The 22,492-nt window shown below is 39.9% G+C and overlaps 1 protein-coding gene across 5 annotated transcripts in view; it reads left to right on the top strand.

The window, feature by feature from the left end:
• Nucleotides 1-22,492, top strand: part of AGAP1 (ArfGAP with GTPase domain, ankyrin repeat and PH domain 1) — a 679,540-nt gene that overhangs the window by 517,437 nt on the left and 139,611 nt on the right. For all 5 annotated transcript variants that reach the window (XM_019523354.1, XM_019523357.1, XM_019523355.1 and 2 more), the window contains one exon: nucleotides 11,365-11,526. In XM_019523354.1, coding sequence (XP_019378899.1) covers nucleotides 11,365-11,526 — 162 coding nt within the window. The remainder of the gene's footprint in view (nucleotides 1-11,364; nucleotides 11,527-22,492) is intronic.

The raw sequence follows: 22,492 nt of genomic DNA, 5'->3' as shown, positions 1-22,492 counted from the left end.
TACTGGGAAGGGGTACGCCGGGGCAATTTCGTTGGCGGAGAAGCACGTCAAAGCTGGCCAAGCCTAGGCGGGGAGGAGAAGTTCCTCCTGAATGTGCTGACGAGTGCTGCTTCTGCTGGGCGGAAGCTTGCACATGGATTTTATAGGCCAAATGACGTGTCTCGCATCATGGGCATGGATTGGTTAATTCTTCCTGCCTGCGTTTGGCACGCGCGGGAACAAAGTAACAGAAAAAACAAGGGGTCTCCGAGGGCAGGGAGAACTAGCTCGGGTGCATGCTGCACAGTTTTGCAGGTTTGTGCTGATGGCACAGCTTTTTTGCACAAGACAGATACATTCAGTAAATCAGTGCCTTTTCTGTACTGGTTACATTTGGGTTTTCCTTCCCCAGAAAAAGTTACGCATCATAGAGAAAAACCGGTTGCTTCCCAAGATGTAGTCAGAGTAGTGAATGTTCTCTGAATCAGGTATTCAAATTCATATCCCAGAGAGATCATGCAGTTAAGACCTTTCAGGTGTAAGGTTAGTGCTATGCATGCAATTTAAACACCACCAAAACTTAGTGCTGATAAAGTACGGAAAGTAGATATCTGGCACCGATATCCCCAGAAAGGAGAACTTTTAACTTCAAGTTCTGTAAAAACAGCTGTCTGCTTGTCTGATTTCAACTACAAGGTGGTCCTTTGTAGCTCAAACACTTGACATTTGACAGAAATAGTACTTAGAAGATTGTAAAATATCTTCAGTTCTCAATTTTTATATTAGTATTTGTCAGAACTTAAAGGTCCTTATTGAAGGTGACAGTGCTACTATCTATACCTTTAATGTATACCTCATCACTCTTGTTGTCGTTTAATTTCATTTGCATAAAAAGTTGGTTTAAACTTTTAAATATGTTTTTGTTTATAGTTACAAATTATTTTAATCTTCAAATTCGTAGCCATAGTTTTAAATAAGAATTTCCACTGAGACTGGTGGCTGAGTTGCCACCCTAACTAGCTGAAGCTATAGTATAGATTTGAGGTAATTTTTCCTGATCTTTTTCAGGAAAATTGTTAGTAATAGACTAAAATCCCAGGGAATATACAAACAGTTGTATAGATCTGACTAGAGTGGCTAAATTCATCAAAAATATTAAAGACAGCTGTTCATAATAGCTACTACTAAATGTTAGCTGAGTGTATTTTATTTGAAGGTGGGGTTTTCTTGTGGAGCTTTTTAATAGCTGATGCCTTCAGCAGTTTATAAACTTCCTAAATCCAGCAGTTTTCTTTTAAGGCACCACCATCTTTGCCAGTAGATTGAATAAGCTTCCCAGTTCCAAAAGTTTGGGTTTTTCATCATGTTTGTTTGAAGTAAATGTAGCAATATATTTAAGCAAATAGCAAACAGTGCATTTCTTCTTTTATGCTTAATGAAGTTTCTGTTCCAATTAATAATGAGATGATGTCTCATCAGGGATGTCTGTTTTCAAGTTTTATTTTCTTTGCAGTGCAGATCACAAAGTGTTAGGTGCAGGGTCACCCTGTATACTTTACCTATGGAATCCAACACTTCAAAGCATCTTCATATTGTGTACAGTTCAAGGAGGCAAGGAGTCCTGTGTGCTAAATCTGATATGCATCTCCTTTACAACCTGGTGATTGTTCGGGCACAGGTGAAGCACAAAGACTGGAACTTCCTGCAGATGGAAGGACATTTCTTTTCAAGTTGCTGGGCCCTTCATTTGTTGCAATTGATACCATTACTAAACTCTGTGATCATGGTACGCCACCCACAATACAACCTAGTGCTAAAGTATCTGGTTTAAGGACTGCAGTGGAGCCCTGTGCAATTCCTAGAGCATTGCTTTCAGGAGAGCAAGGGAATTTCTGAGAGCTAGAAGTCCAGAATTAGGACTTACTTCAGCTTAAACACTCCAAAAGAGCTACTAATTTCCACAAAAATAGAATAAGGACTTGATCCTGTCCCAATAAATCTGCTTACCAGTGACAATTTACAGAAAGAGAACAAGGATGTCATATCAATAAATCTCAAGGGTCTCAAGTCTCTACCAAGACTAAGATATAATGGTATTTGAGAATAAAAAACAAAATTCAAGTAATCTGAATAAATTAGTGTACCCCATGAAAAGTATAACCTTGTTTGGATTCAGCTGTGCTCAGCTATTTTGGAGCTTGTATAGTGACAAAAAAGCCATGTTTGTTTTCTAGTTAGAAAAGAGTACAGTTACACTTCTCTTGTTTCCTTTACTTTCTCGTGCTGATGCTCTTGACATACATTACCAGGAGGACCATAACGTTCTCCTGCCTAGCATGAGGCAACTAACTGCCTGTTTGTTATATAGCAGTTGCTCAGCTTTAATTGTAAAATGTTTACATTAAACGTTACTTGATTTTTTTAAATAGTAGTATCAAGCCACTTTGATTTAAGTTTTGTGAGCTGACAGTTACAATTATACTAAACACTTTTTCAGTTGATTTTCTGACGCTGAAGGTTATTTGTGGGTTATAAAGAAGAAAGGATAATCTTGTGGTTAAGGCACAGGATTAGAGTTGAGAGACTAAAATGTTGTCCCTACCTCTAAGGACTTCCTGAGTGACCTTGGGAAACTAATTTTAATTTCTTCTTTCTTCAGTTTGCCCATCTTGTAATATAGGGAAAATGTTTTACTGTTGTTGTTTATTATAGTGTACATTAATATTTTCAAGGGACTTGGGATTTCACAACGTAAAAGAGCAAACCGTTGTTAAAGCAGACACTTGTAACAGTTGGGATAATAGCAATGGAAAGATTACAGCAAAAGCCTCTCTCAACTCTTTGTTTACTTGGGAGTGAGCTGGGGTTGTCTCTATTAATCTCAAATGGTAGAAGGTAGAAATCTGGTAACAAAAAGATTCTGTTTATTAAAATTTGGTAAGTAAGGTTTCTAGGACCAATTCCTTTTCCTGTACAAATTCAGGTTTTTGTAAAATTAAAGGAAGATAAAGTGCTGCAGATTTTAGAGGTGACATTCTACCACCATCTTTAAAACATGCATATTATGTTTAAGGTAAACTTTGTCTGCAATCAGTAGTACGATAACATGCCAGATTCCAAATTAAATGGACACCCAGAAGTTCACTGATGTCCAGATTCATCTGAGTAATAGCTGCTGTTTTCCCAGTTATCCTTGCCTTTCATAAGGGGAGGTTTAACTGAGCATCAAGAAAATTGCTTGAAGAGAGGATGGAGCACTGTGTATTTGAGGCTAATCAGCATACTTGTTTCCCTAAGCAAGAACTTGATAAATGAATGTCACTAACTGTGGCTGCGTACGGGAGTTAGGTTTCTACTGAGAGAATTGCACGTCTCCAGGTATAAACCATGAGAGCACAGGCATTCGCACAGTTTATCCCAAAAGAAAAATGGCAATGGCAGGAGAAACAAAACCTATCTCTGACACGGTAGACGTTACTTCCAGGGGAAATTTTCCCAAGAGAAAGAATGCCTGTATATTTCCCTGCCATTTTTATTCCTCCCAGGGGACCAGGAGGAGTTGCTCAGTGGACAAATGATCCCCACACCTTCCCAAGACCAGAGGAAGGCAGACAGAGCAGCTGCTGCTCACCTCCTCCCAATCTGCAGAGAAGTCCAGTGGTGAGGAAAATCTCCCATGTCTTCCCCAGACGGGTCACCCTACTATGGAGGAAATGTGGGGAGCAGCTGCTGCTTGCCTCTTCCCATGAAGGAAGCATCAGCCACCCACTACTTCACATCCACTCCTCACACCAGAGTCCCTGGTGTGAGAAGTGGGCAGTGAGCTTTGCCGTGCTGCTCCAGTCCCCCTGGGAATGGGAGCACTGGAACAGCTGCTGGCCCACAGAAAAATTGCCAGGCCTAGCCAACTCTCTAAGCTACATGTGTCTACATGAGTCTACATGTGGTAGGTAATTCACAGTGAACTCAGGAATTCTACCTTTAATATTTCTACCTTTGTCTACATGTCCTGAAACTTCTTACAAAGCATGGCTAATCTTTACTGCACTTACAAATTTTGCTTTGTCTCAGTGCAGTAGGGTGAATGATGGGTAACTTTTTCTTCTGTTTTGAAAAAGGGGCACTGTCAATTTACTTTTATAAACTTACTTTCATTTCTATCTGCAGTTAACATTCATATTCTCAAGGAGAAGACAGCTGATGCTGGAAGAGTTTATTCTTTGGGGAGCAGATCTCTGGAAAATGACTCACATAGTTTTTATTTTTGTGGCTCCTTTCAGTTATTCAGAAATTACAGGGGCTCTTACAGAGAAGCAACTTGGGGTTCCGGGGATACAAGAAAGCTTGTGTGCAGAAGATACTGCCTTTGCAGTGTGTATACCTTGGGTAAACCAAGACTATCCCTACCTCCCTCTCCCCCCCACCGCCAATTTGCAGAGAAAGTGTCTTTTTGATCTGTGTTCTAAACGTGATTCCAAGTATCTTTTGCATGAAGCATGCAAATATATGTCAAAAGCTACATAGTAACTACTTAAGGCTTTTCAAAAAGTAGAGAAATTTGTGTTAAAGAAAAATCGTTGTTTTTGTGTTTAATTGAAATTGCTGTTAGAGGAGGGGAACGCAATCAGTAACTTGTCCATTCAATGGGGCATTCTATACATGACAGGATAGCTTTGTGATTTACAGGCTCTAGGCACAAGACTGGAAAAATGGTAGATGCAGTGGAAAGAGAATACTCCTGAGGCTCTTTCATCTCTATCCCACAGTTCTGCTCAGAGCTCGCTTTTAATTTCTTTCAGTGCAGCAGGTTAATTTAAACCCTCTACAGCTTGAATGTCCAACCTAAATTCAACTAAACAATGACCAGATGCCAGTATCTAATTCCAATTAATGATCTGACCCTTGCCTATCTTGAAAATATTTCCACTTTATGCCGTTCATCATACAACCCCCTTTAGCTAAAAAAAAAAAAAAAAAAAAGAGGGAAAAATCTTCACTTAACTAATACAGACTTATACTGAGCTACAGTTTTGTTAGGTTTCCTATAAGTACAGTACATTCCTGTCTGATTCTAACCCAGGATGCTTTGTGCACAATTATTGTGGTATTGCAGCATCCCTTTAACTTCAGTGTGAAGCAGAATGGAAATATAAAGAACTTGATAAAACATTTATGATGATTGCTGTAAAGGGAAGCTGTGAAGAATTGGATTTCACAGCCAGAAGAGCCACAGCTCCGAAAACTGGATCTGATATATAACTACAGATGGTTTTAGTCTAAGTCTTCCTCCTTTTTTTAAATAAAAGGTTGCTTTTCTCACTTCCTTATTTAAAACACATGTACAGATGATAAAAGTGTCCAGCTATTTTTTATTATTCAGTCCAAATAGCTATTGACATCTTTGACTTATTTTATTTAACACTAGTATCATGGGAAAAATTCTGAAATGTATTCATTTGGATTCAGCCTTTCTTGGGTCATGGTAAGGATTTTACTGCAGTCAAAGCTGTTTCTGCTGTTTTTGTCTGCACTCTTCCCTCCGTTGAAGCTTCTGGTGTTAATTCAACTGCTGTTTTTTCTCTTCAATTGATCCCATTAATAGTTTCTGCTTTTGTAATATCTGACTTCTTGCCACTTTAGAAAATCAGAAACCAAATTAATCAATCTCCAGCCTCTTGAGAATAAGATTGCATTAGGGAGTTATGTTTGACAGACTCTAATTTCACTTTGGAAGTTTGTTGGAGAAGTTTGACCAGATGCCAAAATAAATGAATAAAGAAAAATGTAAACCAGATCAAGCCAGACCTTTTGGGGAATAGCATCAGCTGTTGAAGTTTTTTCCCAAGTTTTGCGAATAGGCAATTTGACAAAATGTAAAATAAGTTGAAACAAATACAGATTGTACAGGTTATAATACCTTTATGTCCATTTGAAACTGTTACATAGGAGAGAGAGAGAGAAAGAGCTGCGTGTTAATGGGAACTGTGGTCTATATAAGAGCTTAATTTTCCTGCTTTGTATCTCAAATCATCTTTTGTGTTGCATTTCTTTCCTGTCTGTCCTAGGTTGCCTGTTTCCCCTTGATCTTTTGTTCTCCTCTTTGTTGGCTCTGGAATTAGGATCCAGATACCTTGTTTGGGGTAGGGGGACTCACCCTCAGACCGACCACGACCTTTCCACTCGATAATAGGCACATTTATTGTTACACAGTGATAACAGAAAAGAAGCATTACAAACAATAAAGCAATTCTATGCATCTCCGAATCCTAGGGCTGTCATCAGAGTCAAAGTACATCTGCCAGGATGCAGTCTTTACTCTGAGGCTCTTTCTCTTCAGTGTCAGTAGTCAGGAGGTAGGCTGCCGAGGCTCTCCCCCACCACCCAGCGGGGTGCATGAGACAGTCTGGTCTTATGCGTTCGGTTCGTGGTAGCCTTGGGAACCCTTCCTGCAGGACAGGGATGGGGACCTCTGAGGGAGGAAGAGCAAGAGGAACCTGGGTGGGGGATGAGACAAAGGGAAGGACTGAAAGGAAGAAGAGTGACAGGGAGGGACAGAAAGGAAGAAAAGAAGGGACCCCTTTTTTAATCTCAAGTCTCTGCTTTTGTCTTCTCCTTCTCCCTTGATGACTCTTTATCTGTGGCTTTTTCTGGCTGGTTCCTCTGTGTGGTCACATGTCCATGTACCCTTCCAGCCCTTCTCCTTATTTGGTCTGTTCCCCCAAAACCAGGACTTAGCCCCGCTGCTCTGGGGCCTTGTAGCTGGTGTCACTTATCTCATGTTATGGGACAGTATGGTACATACTTCCTTGGTTCTCAGGCTTTTTTCTAGACTGCATCTTTGTTGTGTTGGACAACATGTCTGTCTCCAGGGCTATATGGAACCCTGTGTGTGAAACCCAGGCTCTTACAAATCAGTTAACCCCTGCAGCCCATCTTGCACCCTTATAATGCATATATCTATACCTGTAAGCCAATTTCCAAAATACAGATCTTTAAATACCATTTTCAAGCCAACACTTTTCTCCAGCCCCAAGCACATAAACCTACCTATTGTCCCTATTCCTTCTCCTTGATTCCTTTATAGGAATCTTTTGCTTCATTCTTGTTTGTATTGCTAGTAAAAGTGGCTAGAATACCTATCTCTACAGTGCTCTGTGCAGATACTTTGGAGAATGGCATTCAGTTATCACCATACCACAAAAGGACAAAAACATGGAGGATGGTTTGGAAGCAACCTCCAAATGCTCCACAGATTCCATAGGAAGGATCTTTAATTGTGCTTGGATGATGATAATGGAGTTAAATTTTTGTCTTGATCCTGGAACACACGCCATAATAGAAACCATAAGGAACCATTAGAAACAGTAGGGCTTTTTTTTTTTTAATTTTATATTCTGTGACTGAGCAAGGGAAAAAGATATCAAAAGAATGTTTTTTTCCCTTTCTGTCTCTTCCCCTCCCTCCCTCACCCCTGGAATAATTATTTTTCATAATCCAAGGGATATGCATGTATATAACATAAGATGCAGCGGTACAATGCAAAAGCCAACAAATCTCTTCCCTAAGTGTCATACCCTTAAAACTCAGTTTTTAGGGCTTTGCAGGACTAGAAATCAGTCTTGTATGTCATATTTGCAAGGTGAGAATCTCCCCTTTTCTTTCATGTAAAGCTTCTCAACTCAAACTTTATCCCATTAATCTAGGAAAAATTCCCAGTCCCACATCTACAATACAACAGCAGTGCTGCTGTCTACTTTATGGGTACACTGAGGAAGAGGCAAGAAGCCTCTTTAAGCCAAATCTCGATTTGTCGTTGTGTGGAATAGACTACACCACCGATGTACGCACTGCGCTCCAAGGGGGTATGCTCTGGTGGGTAAAGGAATGTATTTATATGCAGTGGTCAGAAGCAGGGGTATGTGGTGTTCTTTTTCAGAAAAAAATGTCCCTCTGGAGGATATTGCCTCAGATGCCATTTCCAAAGCTGCCTTAGGCGTTCCACAGCTAAAGATATACTGGGTAGCTTACCTGGCTCCCTAGCAATGTAGTTAGGGAGAGAGTTTTGTCCTTTATGTTCCATAGATATACACTCCTGAAAATGATGACCATCATCAGGGAAAGTTGCTTGTACATTCCATCAAACACTGCAGAGCTAATGATGGGCTGGGCAGATAATCGTGGGAGAGTTAATTGTAAGGTTCGATATGGCATCTTGTCAGCAGAGATAAGTTGTCACGTTTTCCACTTGAGCTGAAACTAAATGATTGTAAAATAAGTTATGAGTGTCCTTGGGCCTGTCTGCCAGAATGATGGCTAAGAATACATTCCTGGCCCATCAGTCTCAAGCAGCCTGCTTGATATTTATGCGAACTGAATGTTATTTTATTCCCCCTCTAGTCATGCTTGTCAGCTTCCCGAGTGAAAAGTGAAACTGCTTCTTTGACTCATACTTCAAGTGTTGAAGCTCGGAGAGTCTGCAGATTGTTATTATTATTACTAGTATTATATATTTTTTTGGGTGTGCATTGAACATTGATGCCCGATTGGGAAGAACTAATGGCTGACATTGAATGCACAGGATGGCTGCAGAGCAGCCCAGCCCAACTCAGTGAAACACATCTTATGAGTTCTGGTGCCTCTGTCAAAGCTGGTTTAGATGTGGAGTAATGAGGCGCTTACTTTTTTAATTTGGCGTGCCTTTTTCTTTTCCTTTTTTCATATTTAATAGTGTCGGCAGTGGTCGTCTGTTCTCACGCGTGGTAATTGATACAAAATAAAATGCATTATTTGTATTCAGTCAGGAGTATGAAATTGCATTCAGTGGGCTGAAGCTTGAACTCATTTACAGTTTTCCGAAGCTGAGTTTTCAGGAGCCCTCTTTTCAATTTGAAGAATACCTTGTCAGGCAAGAGAAGTAGTCAGAAATGGGAAAGCACAGCATGTAAGCCTAGTACATTTTGATTGCTCATATTTTAAACCAGTAGAATGTTAAATAACTTCTATCTTCAAAGGGTGGTCTCAGAAACTGGAATATAGGGCATCAATACACTAACAATATAAGCCTGGCATCCAATTACAAAAGATTCACATTTTTTTCTGGTTGAAGGGGAGGGAAAATATCTCAGACTTTTCACTTGCAAAGCAGTTTGACCCAAGGACAGCAGGTAATTACCTAAAAAGGTTGTGGGTAATGAGAACTCACCATAGGATAATTCTCTAGATTATATAGACTAGATAAATTGGGTTACGTGTTTGTAAATCTCATCTCGTGTTTTTAGTAAGCAAATACAAATAAACAATTACATTTTTATCTCAGTTTTATAATGGCTGTTTTCACCTTTGACAGAATGTACCAGCAACTACAAATACCTTGGCCAGCTACTGTAACATATGAATAGTTCATTTAAACACAGTCTTAACTTATTGCAAACTCATGTTTTTCCAGTATTCAAAGTAGGATCATTCCTCATGACAATCATAAAGGTAAAACATGCAGACTAAATGCAAAATAATATGGAGAATAAATTATAAAGTTTTCTTTATTAATCTAGTCAGATCTTATTTCTGTCTTATTCTTTTCTGCATCCAATTTTTTTCTGCACCTTCTCTTCTTTCTGTATCTGCTAAAGAGGATAAAGGACAAATAAATCCTTAATAATGGGTGTAATTCTTGCATAAATTTTTTAAGCCTGTGGAGTTCACCACCCACAGTTCACTTTCTGAACAAGCAGATCAGACAAGCAATTAAAAATGAACATCTATTCAAAAGTTAAATGAAACAGATGCTTCATTACAGTTGGCATTTCTTAATAGTTTTATTAAACATTAATAAAATTAGTTTTTTATTTTTTATATTGAAAAGTGTCAAATTGGAGGCAAGCAAATTTAGACATTGGGTGGAAGAATTTATCTTGGGTGGACCATATTTAGTATTGAACATAAAGGAGTTCCAGAAAATTAATTTAATCTGATGTATTATTGTATTTTTAAAATGTATAGATTATTAAATAAATAAAAACATATACTTAGCACTGTTCTTAGTTTGGAGATTAATTGCTATTAAACTGAAATCATATTATCCACCTTTAAAAAAGCGTTAAGTAGTTACTTCCCTGATAGAAATTCACCTACAGGTTCAGAGAGAAAGTATGATAGTAATATTTCTTTCAATCAGGGATCATTTCATAAAATAGATAAAACTATTGTTAAATGATACTCCTGAATTTTTTATGACTGTAGAAGTGGAGAAAAGTTGGCACTTCTTAAAATTAAATTTTCTGAAATCCTTTGGGACTCATTTTTAGATGCCCATGTTTTAAAATTATTTTAAAATGGTATGAGATTAAAGACATACTTATAACATTTCATGCATAACATTTTCCATTTATATTGTATCAACAAAAGCATAACTTGAGTTCAGTCCGTTGGATTTTACAAATAGGTCGTCTGTTCAAATTCTCGTTCAGCATTTTTGTTTTTGCTTTTTATATCAAATAAGTTGGTTATGGATTGCCTTCATGCATTAGTCCTAGGTTTTCCCATCTTTAAATGAAGACTTTTGATGCAGACATCTGTGCCTGTGCAGTGTCCCATCAACTGCAGATTAGGTATTAATTTAGACATTAGTGGGGCTGCATATAAGTGAGAAGCTCTCACTAACAGATGCAGTTTCTAGTTTTTCACATATGACAATGGCTCGGCAATAAAGAATCAAATGAGACTTTTTTTTTGCCTTATTCGAAAAAGAGAGGAATTTTAAACCATTTTAATGGGTTGTATGCTACAAGAAAAGATCTTTCTTCTGCTGGTATTTTTTTTTATATTCCATTCCATCAGAGTATGTTAAAAGAAAATTAAGATTGTCAAGTTACACGTGCTGTAGGTTAGGAAAATAAATGGCTTTTATGGGGCGCCGAAGCTATTCTTCCTAAAATTGAATCCAAAATTGTGGGTTCAACTTGTAATCGGACCAATATGGTAAGTTCTTTTGGTGACAAGAAGATCTTAATGAGAAAACAGAATACCTGGTAAAAAAAAAAAAAAAAAATCTGTCTTTGTGCCTCAATTGAATTCCCATTAAAGTCTATTTAAAGACTCAAGTTGACTAGGATTGGAGTCTTATCCAGGTTGTTCATTAATACCTTCTGCAAGAAGACTAGAGTTTTGGGAGATTCTTTTCCCTGGTCATTGGATGGTAGCAAATTAACAAGAACCAGAATTTGCCTTAGAGGAGGTAACTAAGTGACAACACATAACTTTAATACCCTGTAACATTCTTTTTGAATGAGAACAGTCAGGTTTTTATTAAAATGATGCAGTAGTCATAGAGTTCTTTATTTTATTTTATTTTATTTTTACCTCTTTCCAATTTTTGTCAAATTGCAGATACTGGTTTGGGAGATTCTGTGTGCTCAAGTCCAAGTATCTCCAGTACTACCAGTCCCAAACTGGATCCTCCTCCTTCCCCTCATGCCAACAGAAAGAAACATCGCAGGAAGAAAAGCACTAGCAATTTCAAAACTGATGGTATCTCAGGCACTGCTGAAGGTAAGCTTTCTACGTTGTGTGCAGTTCCAAATTTCCACTCATTGTTCCTGGAAGCCTCTGTGTTTTTTGTGAATTTGTTGGATATTACTTTAACTTGACTTCACATTTGTTCTAAAGGTGAACCAAACATACAGGCAACAAGCCATAAACTTGTCATTTACCAGCTGAATGGTTTCTAGACATCAAAAAAGTACTAATTTCTGTAATCTTAAAGATCTTGCTTCAACAAATGTTTACTTTCAGGGCCATCCCTCAGCTGATGTTCTGTCACACTCATTAACACTATCAGGAATGAGGGTTGGACCTGTTTTTAAGGCAAAACTAAATCACAGCCCACTCATCAGTGAATGGATATTGATGGGATGTACATGTCCTCATTCAAAATTGCTTAAATCCTATATTATCTTCAAGCAAGTTCCTTGATCTGGAGGCAGTCATCAGTGCCACTGATGCTTCCTATTGTTTGAATATTCAGCTGCTTATCGAAAGGATGAATTACTTAAGGAGAAAAGGGAAAGGGGAGAGTTTAAATGTTTGGGTTCATTTTTAAGTACCGGAAAGCAAAGGCCAAGTAGAGTTTGTTTGTTTTTTCTTTTAGCTTAGCTTACTCTTTCCATTGCGGTCAGTACTAGCTGTTCAATAGCCTGCAGAAGAGGTAACAATATATATAGTATCTAGCTATCATATAAAAAATACTTATCTTTAGAAAAGAAGAAAAGAAACAAGCTATGATTCAATCGAATGAGCTCCAGAAAAAGAATGAACAAGGGTAGTTGGAACGCATAGAATCTGGGGACTCAACATATAAGGAAAGATGAAAAAGGGAGACAATGGGATAACAGTGTGGAGAAAGTGGGAGTGTTAAGTAAGAAAAGCATATGGTTGTAAGCTTTGGAGAGTAAAAACTGCTAATTCAGTATCAAAGAACAAGGGGCAAGTTCTGAAAAAAAAATGACAACTGTAGACAGCTGAGACATTCAAATAGAGATGTGATAATAGTAGACATCTGAGAAGGGACATATTAAGTACTACTTAGTCATCCTTATTTTACATATATTTTCATTTCTTGCTTATGCTTCTATTACCTCCGTATATCTTTATTTCTCTGGTTATCTGTATGTACCCTGTATTTTAAAAACATTGACCTTCACCATAAGAATTTCTAATGCTTTTTCTCCATGTAACTTCACTATCTTTACAGCTCCACTCCCTTTAATTCATGGCTTTGTAGTCAAATTATATATTTAACCTGTCTTGAGTCTTTTTCCTCTTCATTTTCTTTATGGGCCTCAGTTTTCTTTTGGGGTGCAAAATTAAAGGTGGGCATTATCGAAAGCAGGGATCAGCAACCCCTGTGACCCATGGACCTGGGGCTTTGGCTGCAGGAGGTCTCAGTATCAGTTGCTTTCACCTGCCCCTATGGGGAGAATCATTGGCTGAGGGTGCTGTCCCTGTACTGCTGTAGAGAAAAGCTGTGGTGGGTAGGTACTTTCCCTATGTCGCCAGAGATGACCCAAGCAGGGTGCGGGGCCTGGGGCAAATCAGCCTGTGTGGGGCCCCACCCCTGCTCTGATACTGGATCCAAAGAGGCTGCCGCCGCCACCGTCAGTGGTGGGGGTACTGAGCGACTGGACTCCATGCCACCGCTGCTTCATCCCGCTCTGTGGGCCTCACAAAGGATGGGGCTCAGGGCAGTTGCCCCAGTTTGCCCCCCACCCCAGGACGGCCCTGCATGTCGCCCACCGGCCCCACTCTGACCTGAACTGGCTGAGTAGCCCACAACCTAAAAACATTCCCAACTGCTAATCAAAACCATTGAACTCCAAATCTGTTCTCAGTGAAGTTAAAAGGAGCTGAGACTAGACAGTCCTGAAGGACTTCTGAAAAATCTCATTCTTTATAGATAAGATTTACAAAGGAGGATGAACATTATCTTCCTGGATTAACTGTGTCAGAAAACAAAAACTTGAACCACTGATAGCAACTGACTGGTGTCTTATGACATTATAAAAGTGTATTTATCAGGGTGCTGTGCCATACAATATTAGCACTATTATTTTTCGGTAGTCAAAAAAAGAGTGAAAACTAAAAGCTGGCATTTTTGGAGGGTTCCTGGAATCTATCCAGGGGCACCTCAAGCCTAAAAAGGTTCAGAACCACTGTACTACAGGCATAAAAATGACAAATCTGAACACACATTCACACCATCTTTGAATAGTAACCAAACACCACAGAAGTCGATCAGATTTGGGGGAATATCCATGCATGTCACAAAGTGAACCACAAATGCAACTTAATTTGAAGTAAACACTCAAAAAAGGAAACCTCTAGTTTTGAGGCCATAAATTTTTAGCATGCAGCATGTTTGAAATGATTTACAAATCTGCTCACCTTTGAAATAGGGTAATCTCTTGTCCTCTCTCATCTAGTTTTCTTGATGAAAGTCTCACATATGTAAAAGAGAGACATGGTTTTTGTGACTGCAGTGTCTTTTAAAACTATATCACAGGAAATATATGCAGTTCTAGATGCAAGAAAATAATTTCTGTAATAAAAAGAGGGGAACTAAGATTTTGCTGGAGCACCTGGTAGGTCTGTTTACTTGTGTGGTTTCACAGAGGTAGGTACAATCTAAATGTTTGTAAGTTTACAAAGGACAAAATTTAAACTTGACAAAGCAGCTAAACTACACCAGAAGACTCAAATACAGGAACCCCGGGCTCTCTTTAAAAAAACAAAAATGCAAAGCCTATTTGTAGATTGACATTAGAAATAGCCAGGGACCACTACAAATCAACCTAAAAGCCACTGAATAGCATTGCCTGAATCTTTTGCTTTGATGCTGGAATACTTGAATGAAAGCAAATGATTTGAATAACTCTACTCAGTGGATTTTAAGCTCATTTGTATTGGTCCCTGGCCAGTTTCAAATGTCAGTCTACAAACATTTAAGCTAAGGACACACATTACACATAAAGCAGTTTAAGTGATCAGAAACTGGTTTAAACCTGTAGCTGAACAGACATTCAGTGCACATAAACCAGTTTCAAAATGGCTGAAACTGGTTTGAGATAAACCTGACTGAATATAGACTTAACTGATTTTGGTCAAACTGGTTTATGCAGTGTCTGTCCCAGACCCCTTCCTGGTTTAACTTAAACTAGAGTCCCTCAGCATCCCAGATGCTTTGCAGCCCTGGGCGGGGCTCTCAGCTCCAGAGAGCTGACCTGGCCCCTCCCTTCTGCTGGCTGGAGCTCTGGCAGAGACAGCAGGCACAGCAGCATTTGCCTTGCTTCCCCCTGCCCCCCACTTCCTGCTCAAGCAGGGATACCCCCCCCTCACCCTGTCCCAGAGCACAGATGTTAGCCAGCTTGTGGTATGCTAGCTAATGCTTAGAGGTATCTGTGTACAGTAGACAGGACAGTGTCCACTTAAGGCTTTTTGGAGCTAATCAACAGGTCAGCTGGTAAAGTCACTCTGTTCCTTCCTTGGAAAAAGCTATTTAAGAAGAGCTTGAACTAATGAGAGAGGCTTTTGTTTTGCTGATGGGCTGATAAATGCTCTGTTATCAACTCCCTGTGTAACTCCCTGCTGTGTAACTCCCTGCTGGCTAGTCAAGGAGCAATGAGAGTGGGTGGAGGGGGGTGGCTCCCTAATCAGAGTTTCCTGCCGGGTCCTGGCCGCACCCCTCCCCCCACCCCCAGCCCAGCATTGTAGAAGGATAGGAAGGGCTGCTCTAGCCGCCCCCTGGCTTCTAGCCTCACCCACTGTAGGTACCTGCATTTCTTCAGTCCAGAGGGGATGTCTGCGTGGTTACAAACTGGTTCAGCCTAGCCAGGTTAGACTAACCTGCAAAGATGGAATCAATTCAGGCTCAGGCTTTTTAAATAATTGCCCCTAGCCTTAGATTGTACCTCTCAGTTTTTTCTCTCCTTGCAAGTGGCTGTTTTAATCAAATACTCACTGTGGTGGAAATGCCATATATGAGTAGTGTTCAACCAATAGCCCGTGGAGCCAAGTCATCTGACCTATGGGGCTCCCCACTGGTCCTAAAGTTTGGCAGTGGCAGGGTAGCTGTCTGTCTTTTAATTGCCTGTAGACTGGTCTTGTGCAGAGTTGAGGCTGTGGACCAGACCCACATGCCACACCAAGGCCCCAGATTGGCCCTGTATCACTTCTCTGGTCCATGGGGCCAGGGATACATTGGGTACCATTGCCATACATAAACCTTAGTCATTAATGAAGTCCAGCCTCAGATGTTGACGGTACTTCTCTCTTTCGTGGCATTTCCTAAAGGCTGTGTTGGTGTTTCAGCCCATTTACCCAACTGTTGATGGAAGGAGTAGTTTGACTTCAACTTTTGTCTTCCTACTGCATTTTAAAGCAATAAGACACACAACTGCAGCAACATTTTCTAGTTGTAAAATATAGTGTCTTGACCACTTTTTACATAAAAACAAATCTGCTCACTTCTGAAAGGGTTGGTTCCCACATTAAATACCAATGATCTAAATAATCTGGATTAACTGGAGGGAAGATGATGTGGAGACATTATTGGAAAACTTCCTGTATTTCAGTAACTAGAGGTGCCTTGCTTTGTTACTGTAAAGCATCAGTGAATTGGATGAGTCAAATAACAGTAAAGCCTTCATTTTGAGTTATCTCATTAGACGCTCACTGTAAACTGAAGGATGTTTTTTCCTGCTGTTGTTGCTGTGATTTCAGTTCCTGTAGATACGACTTAGTTAGCTGGGCTACTTCTGCAGTGTATCTGCAACAGCAAACAGTTAAGCACAAGCTGCAAAATCCACCTAAGCAGTTGAGGTAAGTACTTGGTTAGCTCTCACTGAGGTGTTTACTCTCTTCCCTACACTGCTAGAAATATCAACGATAGTTCAACGATAGTAAAGGTATGTCTGCATAAGCTACAGTTGCAGCACTAACTTTAGCATTGGTCATGACTCATACCCTGAGATAACAGTACTGTTGCTAAAGTTGGGGATAAAGAAGGGGGCATATCAGATTAGTCAGTAGAGAGAGGAGCAAAGTTACTTTCCTGAATTGATTAAATATTTGTAGGATTTGTGGTAGTTATCATCTTAAGACAATCTTATTTGGTATAACTAAATGTAAATTACTACCTTACAAACACCTGAGTTCTGGACTTCCGTGGACAATGAAACTGCCCAGGATTGCATAATATAAACACTTGTGATCCAAAAGCATCTTTCCATAAAAAGATCCTAGGATATTAAGGCTGAATGTTAGGGCCCATGAGGTAATATAGTCCAGCCCCCTGCTCCAGGCAGGATTAGCCCAGCTAGGTGTCTGTCTAACCTGTTCTTGAAGACTTCCAACTGACGGAGAGTCTGCAGTTTCTGTAGGTAGCTTGGTCCAATGCTTGACCACCCTTGTAGTCTGAAAGTTCCTCCTAACCTCCAACCTAAATTTCTCCTGCTGCTGCCTGAGGCCATTGCTCCTAGTCCTAGAGCCACAGAGAAAGGTCATCCCTGCCCTCTCTAGACTTGCACCTCAGGTATTTGAAGCTTGTTATCTAATCCCTCCATAGTCTTCTTTTCTCCAGGCTAAATAAGCTTAGTTCTTTTAGCCTTCCTTTAGAGGTGTTGTTCGCCAGGCCCCTAATCTTTTTTGTTGCTCTGTATTAGACCCTTTCCAAATTGCCCACATCCTTCTTAAAGTTGGGACTCAGAACTGGACACAGTACTTCAGGGTCAGCCTCACCAGTGCTGAATCGAATGGGGAAATCGCTTCCCTTGATTTGCTGGGGACACTCCTGTTAATACAACCCGGTACGTAGCTGGCTATTTTTGCAACGAGCAAATGGTTGGCTCATTCAGTTTATGGTCTGCTGTAACCCCCAGGTCCTTCTCTGCAGTACTGCAGCCTAGCCAGTCATTCCCCAGTCTGTATTTATGCATATTATTATTCTATCCCAGGTACAGGACTTTGTGTCCTTATTGAATATCATCTGATTGATTGTATACTATTTCTCCAGTCTGTCCAGGTCATTCTGGATCCTAGTGCCATTGTGGAATATCTGCAACTCTACCCAACTTAGTGCTGTCTGCAGATTTGCTAAGCATGCACACAGTCCCATTTCCCAAATCATTAATGTTCAACAATACCAGACCCAGGACAGAGACCCCTGGGGAACCCCACTTGATACCTTCTCCCAACTAGACATTGAGCCATTGATGACTGCTCGCTGACCCTGATGATCCAACCAATTATGTATTCACCATACAGTACTCTAGTCTGTATTTTCTTAGCTTGTTAATGAAAATGTTATAGAAGACAGTCTCAAAAGCCTTGCTAAAGTCAAGGTGTATCACATCCACTAATTTACCCCCATCCACTTTTCCACAAAAACCGAAACCTTGGGATTTGTGGTAATGCAAACATAAAACTATCCAGCTTGAATCCTGTTTATGTGCACAAGAAATTGTTTTTCATCCCTCATATCCTTTTTTAACACACTTTTCTATGGGCTGCTCTTCATTAAAAACCTCATCTAGAAGTGGACAGAAAAAATGTTATTTACAACATTTGCATTTAAAGTTATAAAGGTCTGTATTCCAACAAGGGCTAGCAAGCTCTGTTTTCTAGCCTTTGTTTTTGTGTGTGCAAATCTGGGAGCTTTTAAGAAGACATGATTCTTGGAAACAACATGCCCAGCAGCTTCTGAAAATAGGCCCTTTCACAGTATCTCAAACTGGGTACCCAAACTGATATAAAAGTGGTGTCTGAACTTCTGTGCTAATTGATTGAATAGGTAAATGTTTGGGAATCGCAACTGTTGTTCAAGAGCTACTTGCTTTTACCTACCTGCATTGGGAATCAACAAAAAAAAATATTTAAGTTGGTAGGTTTTAAATTAATTCATTATTACCACTGAATTCCATTCGTTATCATTTAGTTCACCCCATTTATTTACTGTAGAGAGCGATGTAGTAAGTATTGTTAAATATATTTTGTAATTGCGGAAATCTGTAAATTTGTAAAATACCAGACCAAGAAGATGGAATGTGAAATAGATTAGTTTAGTGGTTATGTGTGTTATCTTGGAACAGTCTTTTTTTTTTTTTTTTCCGGATCCAGAGGTTTTGTGCTGCAGTTTTCCTGAAGGCACGAGAATTTTTATTCTTCATCTCAAAAAGTGAGGGTAGCAAAAGGTTTAAGTACATCTTCCTTCCATGCCTGGATAGAAATTTAGACAATGTAAACTATATTTGACTGTAATTGTAATCTGTGATGCCAAATGTGCCTGTACATTTAAGTCTTAAATCTCCAAAGGTTACCTTCAAAGGTTCAGGGTCAAAACAGCCTTTAGTTTTAATTCCACTGATCATCAGTGGTGTCATTCAGTGCCTTGAAGGAGATATAATAGTGGACTATCACTGAACACCTGAGAAACAGGAGGGCAGAAATTAATAAAATCTAGACCGAATCTACAGAGATTCACTTTTAACCAAGGTACAAAGGTCACTAGTTGGGAAACCTTCAGCCTTAGTTGTCACAGACGATCTGACATAAAAGGTTTGCTGTTGAAAGGCCGTTATGTTGATGCTGAGGAGTGGAAGACAAGGGAGGTGAAGCTCATCTATTGTTTTAGCCTACTTCATTGCGGACTAAACAAGTTGAAAGGTTCTTTCTGGTCTTTAAAACTCCTGTTAACTCCAGGGTGAGAAGAGGCTGCTCGTTCCGCCTTCCTGGTTGGAGGAAAAGGTGCACAGTGGTGGTCAGCAGAAAAGGGGGATTCTGGGAAGGATGAGTCCCAGGATTAAATGGTGGTTATTATATACCTAGATATCTAGAAAAAGACAGTTGTAGAATAAAAAGGAAAAAAAATATCTGTCTCAAGTGATCCAACTATTTGCTTGGTGTATTAGAAACTGCAACATTTTTTATAGCGTTTAGTACATAGTCTTGCTGTGATATGTTTTGATCTATTTTTTTTTTGTGGAAAAAATTACAAGTATTCTTTATAGGTTTTTGAAAATAAGGGACAACTTAGAACCTTATTAGCATCAGATACCTCAATATGCACAAAACTGTTTCATCAGTGAAAGGTAATAGCCTTAATTACAAAATGTCTTGATCCTCTTCTACACAATGTGAATTGGAAAGAAAAGGAGGAAAATGTTTTTAAACAGGAATGTTTTCTATAACAAAGTTTAAATTTAGTATTGATTAGGAACAGAATGTTTCACATTGCAGGACCTCTTCTGCTGTATTATAGAAGCCATACTTCAACTGTTTTGGTTAGTCTCTCTCGTAGTTAAAGAGTAGATGAAACAAGTACATTAAAGGCTATTATGAATGCAGTTCCAAGTAAGCAACTACTTGTACAGTGAACATCCTGCAAAGATTAATATCACCCCCACAAAATCTCAGTGTGCAGCAAATATTATCTAAAACTAAAATAGTTCAATTAAAGCTAATAAAATGTTATTAAATAAAATCAGGGTGTTGTTTTTTTTTTTAAAAGAGTATTAACATGAGTTATGATGAGGATTATCCTAAATACTTAAACTTGATATCCATAGAGATGATGAAGTGTTGCTAAAATGTTTGTTCTGTGATTCTTCTGTTTAACAAACCTCTACAGTTTGTTTAAAATAAGAGCATGGAAATTATTTGTGTAGCTTGCACTTACACTTATACTCTTCTTATGTTATTTGTTCAGCCTGAGGCAGCTTCGTAAAAGAATGTTATATATCCTGAATGTAGAGTGTTTCCTCATACCATCAAGACCTGCAGCACTCTTCTCCTAAAACCCCATTAAAAAGATGGATTTTCCAGTGTTCTTTGGAGATGAATGTGTTATTTTGGACTGATGGAGTGAACCTAGTTCTAAAGTTGAGGCAACATATATAGAGAAATGCCCAGTGATCAACTTACCCTGGTTTATACCAGCACTTTGCAGCTGGAGCACTAAGGAAAAGGGTGGTCTTTCAAGATGGCAAATACTAGTGACTGGATGCACAGTATGTTTACACTGGTGCCATATGCACTGATTTTGCACACCACTGTAGATTACACCAGGATCTGGAGTGGGCAGATGAACAGCTCTTTTTGAGGTAGTTTCCATCAGTAGAGACTATTACAGTGTTATACCATTCAGTGGCAGATAATCTTTGTATTAAGCCAGTGGTGTTTGACCTCTCTAGCCCTGTAGACTGGATGAGTGGTGTGGGGCAGGTGCACAGGTTGAATCCCATGCACAGGATCAGTGCTCGGCAAGACTCAGTGCAGGGTTGGTCTGTGGGTGCAGCCTGGCCCACCACGGCACTCCAGCATGGCAGATTCAGCCTCTGCCTGAAACCATGCATCAGATCCAGCCACGGAGCAGCCACACACTGGTGCAGTCTGACATGTGGGGCCATATCATCTGGACCACAAGACTCCCCATGGGTCCAGAAATTTGGCATCGGGGGCCAGTGGCAGCATTAACTGCTGCGATTCTGGGAGCAATTAAAGCTGCTTCCGCTCCCCCACCATCAAATTTCCAGACCCATAGAAAACCCCAGTGCTTACACAGGTATACTATACACCAGTGTAGTTTTCACACCTGATTTTTTTCCAAGGGTGATTTTTATACTAGCTTGAAGTAAGTTCCAGTAGCATAGGGCTGTGCATTGAGTGAATCTACATGTGCTGTTAAGGCAATGAAGTAAACTCCAGCACAGTTTGTACCAGAGTCAGCTGCTCCCAGGCACAGAGTCCGCACATGCACCTGGGAACGCAGTGTTTTGAGCCGGGGCAGAGCAGCCCCAGACTGGCAGGGGGCACAGGTGGTGGTGTTGGGCAGCAGAAGGGGTAGCTGAGGCACGAGGGTGCTAAAGCATGGGGCTAGGAAGGAGGCAGCCTCTACCCTTTAGCCCCCTTGTGCCCCAGCCAGCCTCTCTCACTGTCTACATGAATTTCAGTGCACGTAACTATTCTGCCATAGGATTGCACTGTCCCTGACAGTACTATCCTATGGCAGAGTTAATTAATTTACTGTGCCCTAATATCAGTGCATGTGTAGACAGTGACACTTTTCACTTTTGCGTCTACATGTGTGCAGTAAAGCACACATGTAGATGCACCCTCTGTGTCTACTCTTTGTTTACAATAGTATTATTGGGGGCTGGACTCAATGATCTTCCGAGGTCCCTTCCAGCCCTAATGTCTATGAAATCTGTGAAATGTGTATCCAAACCTTCAGCATTTTAGAGTTCACAGATCAAAACCAAGTCCTTTAAATTCTGTGCAGTAACTCATAACTAGGTATTGCAAATGACAACATGCTAGCTTTGGGAAATGTTCACATAATGCACCCAGAATTAAACAAAAAGGTGCACCCTGAAAAGTGCACAGTCTTCTTTTTGGGAGACAGATGGTATCAACTGACTAAGACCTTACTTTTTGATTCATACTGTATAAAACAGGTTAGTGATTAATAAGGCTGTTTGTACTGATGACTTGCTCATGGAAGTGCCCTCTGATTTTTTGCATGTAAATCTGAGACCTTGGGAGCATGTGAATCATTTTGATCTTATGTTGGATTTATGAATCGTAGTTGACATTTGACATTATGTTCTAAAGACTTCTTAATTAGAAGCCACACACTCCAACAGAATCTGAGATGAATGGAAAAGTTACCAATGTATTAAAAGCAAATTCACATGTTAGACTACAAGACAATTCCTGACAATAACATTCCTGTTCATTACTTTGTCTGCTGTGACCCAGATAGTAGAAGGTTTCATAGTTTCTAGGGTTGGAAGGGACCTGAGCAGATCATCTAGTCTGACCCCCTGCCATGGCAGGAAAGAGTACTGGGGTCAAACGACCCCAGTAAGGTGGTCATCCAACCTCCTCTTAAAAACCCCCAGGGTGGGAGCCTGCACCACCTCACTTGGAAGCTGGTTCCAGACCCTAGCTGCCCTGACCGTGAAGT

This window comes from Gavialis gangeticus, unplaced genomic scaffold (assembly GCF_001723915.1).
Source record: "Gavialis gangeticus isolate Ggan-Ray unplaced genomic scaffold, GavGan_comp1, whole genome shotgun sequence".
Classification (NCBI taxonomy): domain Eukaryota; kingdom Metazoa; phylum Chordata; order Crocodylia; family Gavialidae; genus Gavialis; species Gavialis gangeticus.
Note: the sequence above shows the minus strand (reverse complement) of the source record. Positions and strands in the feature narration are given on the sequence as shown.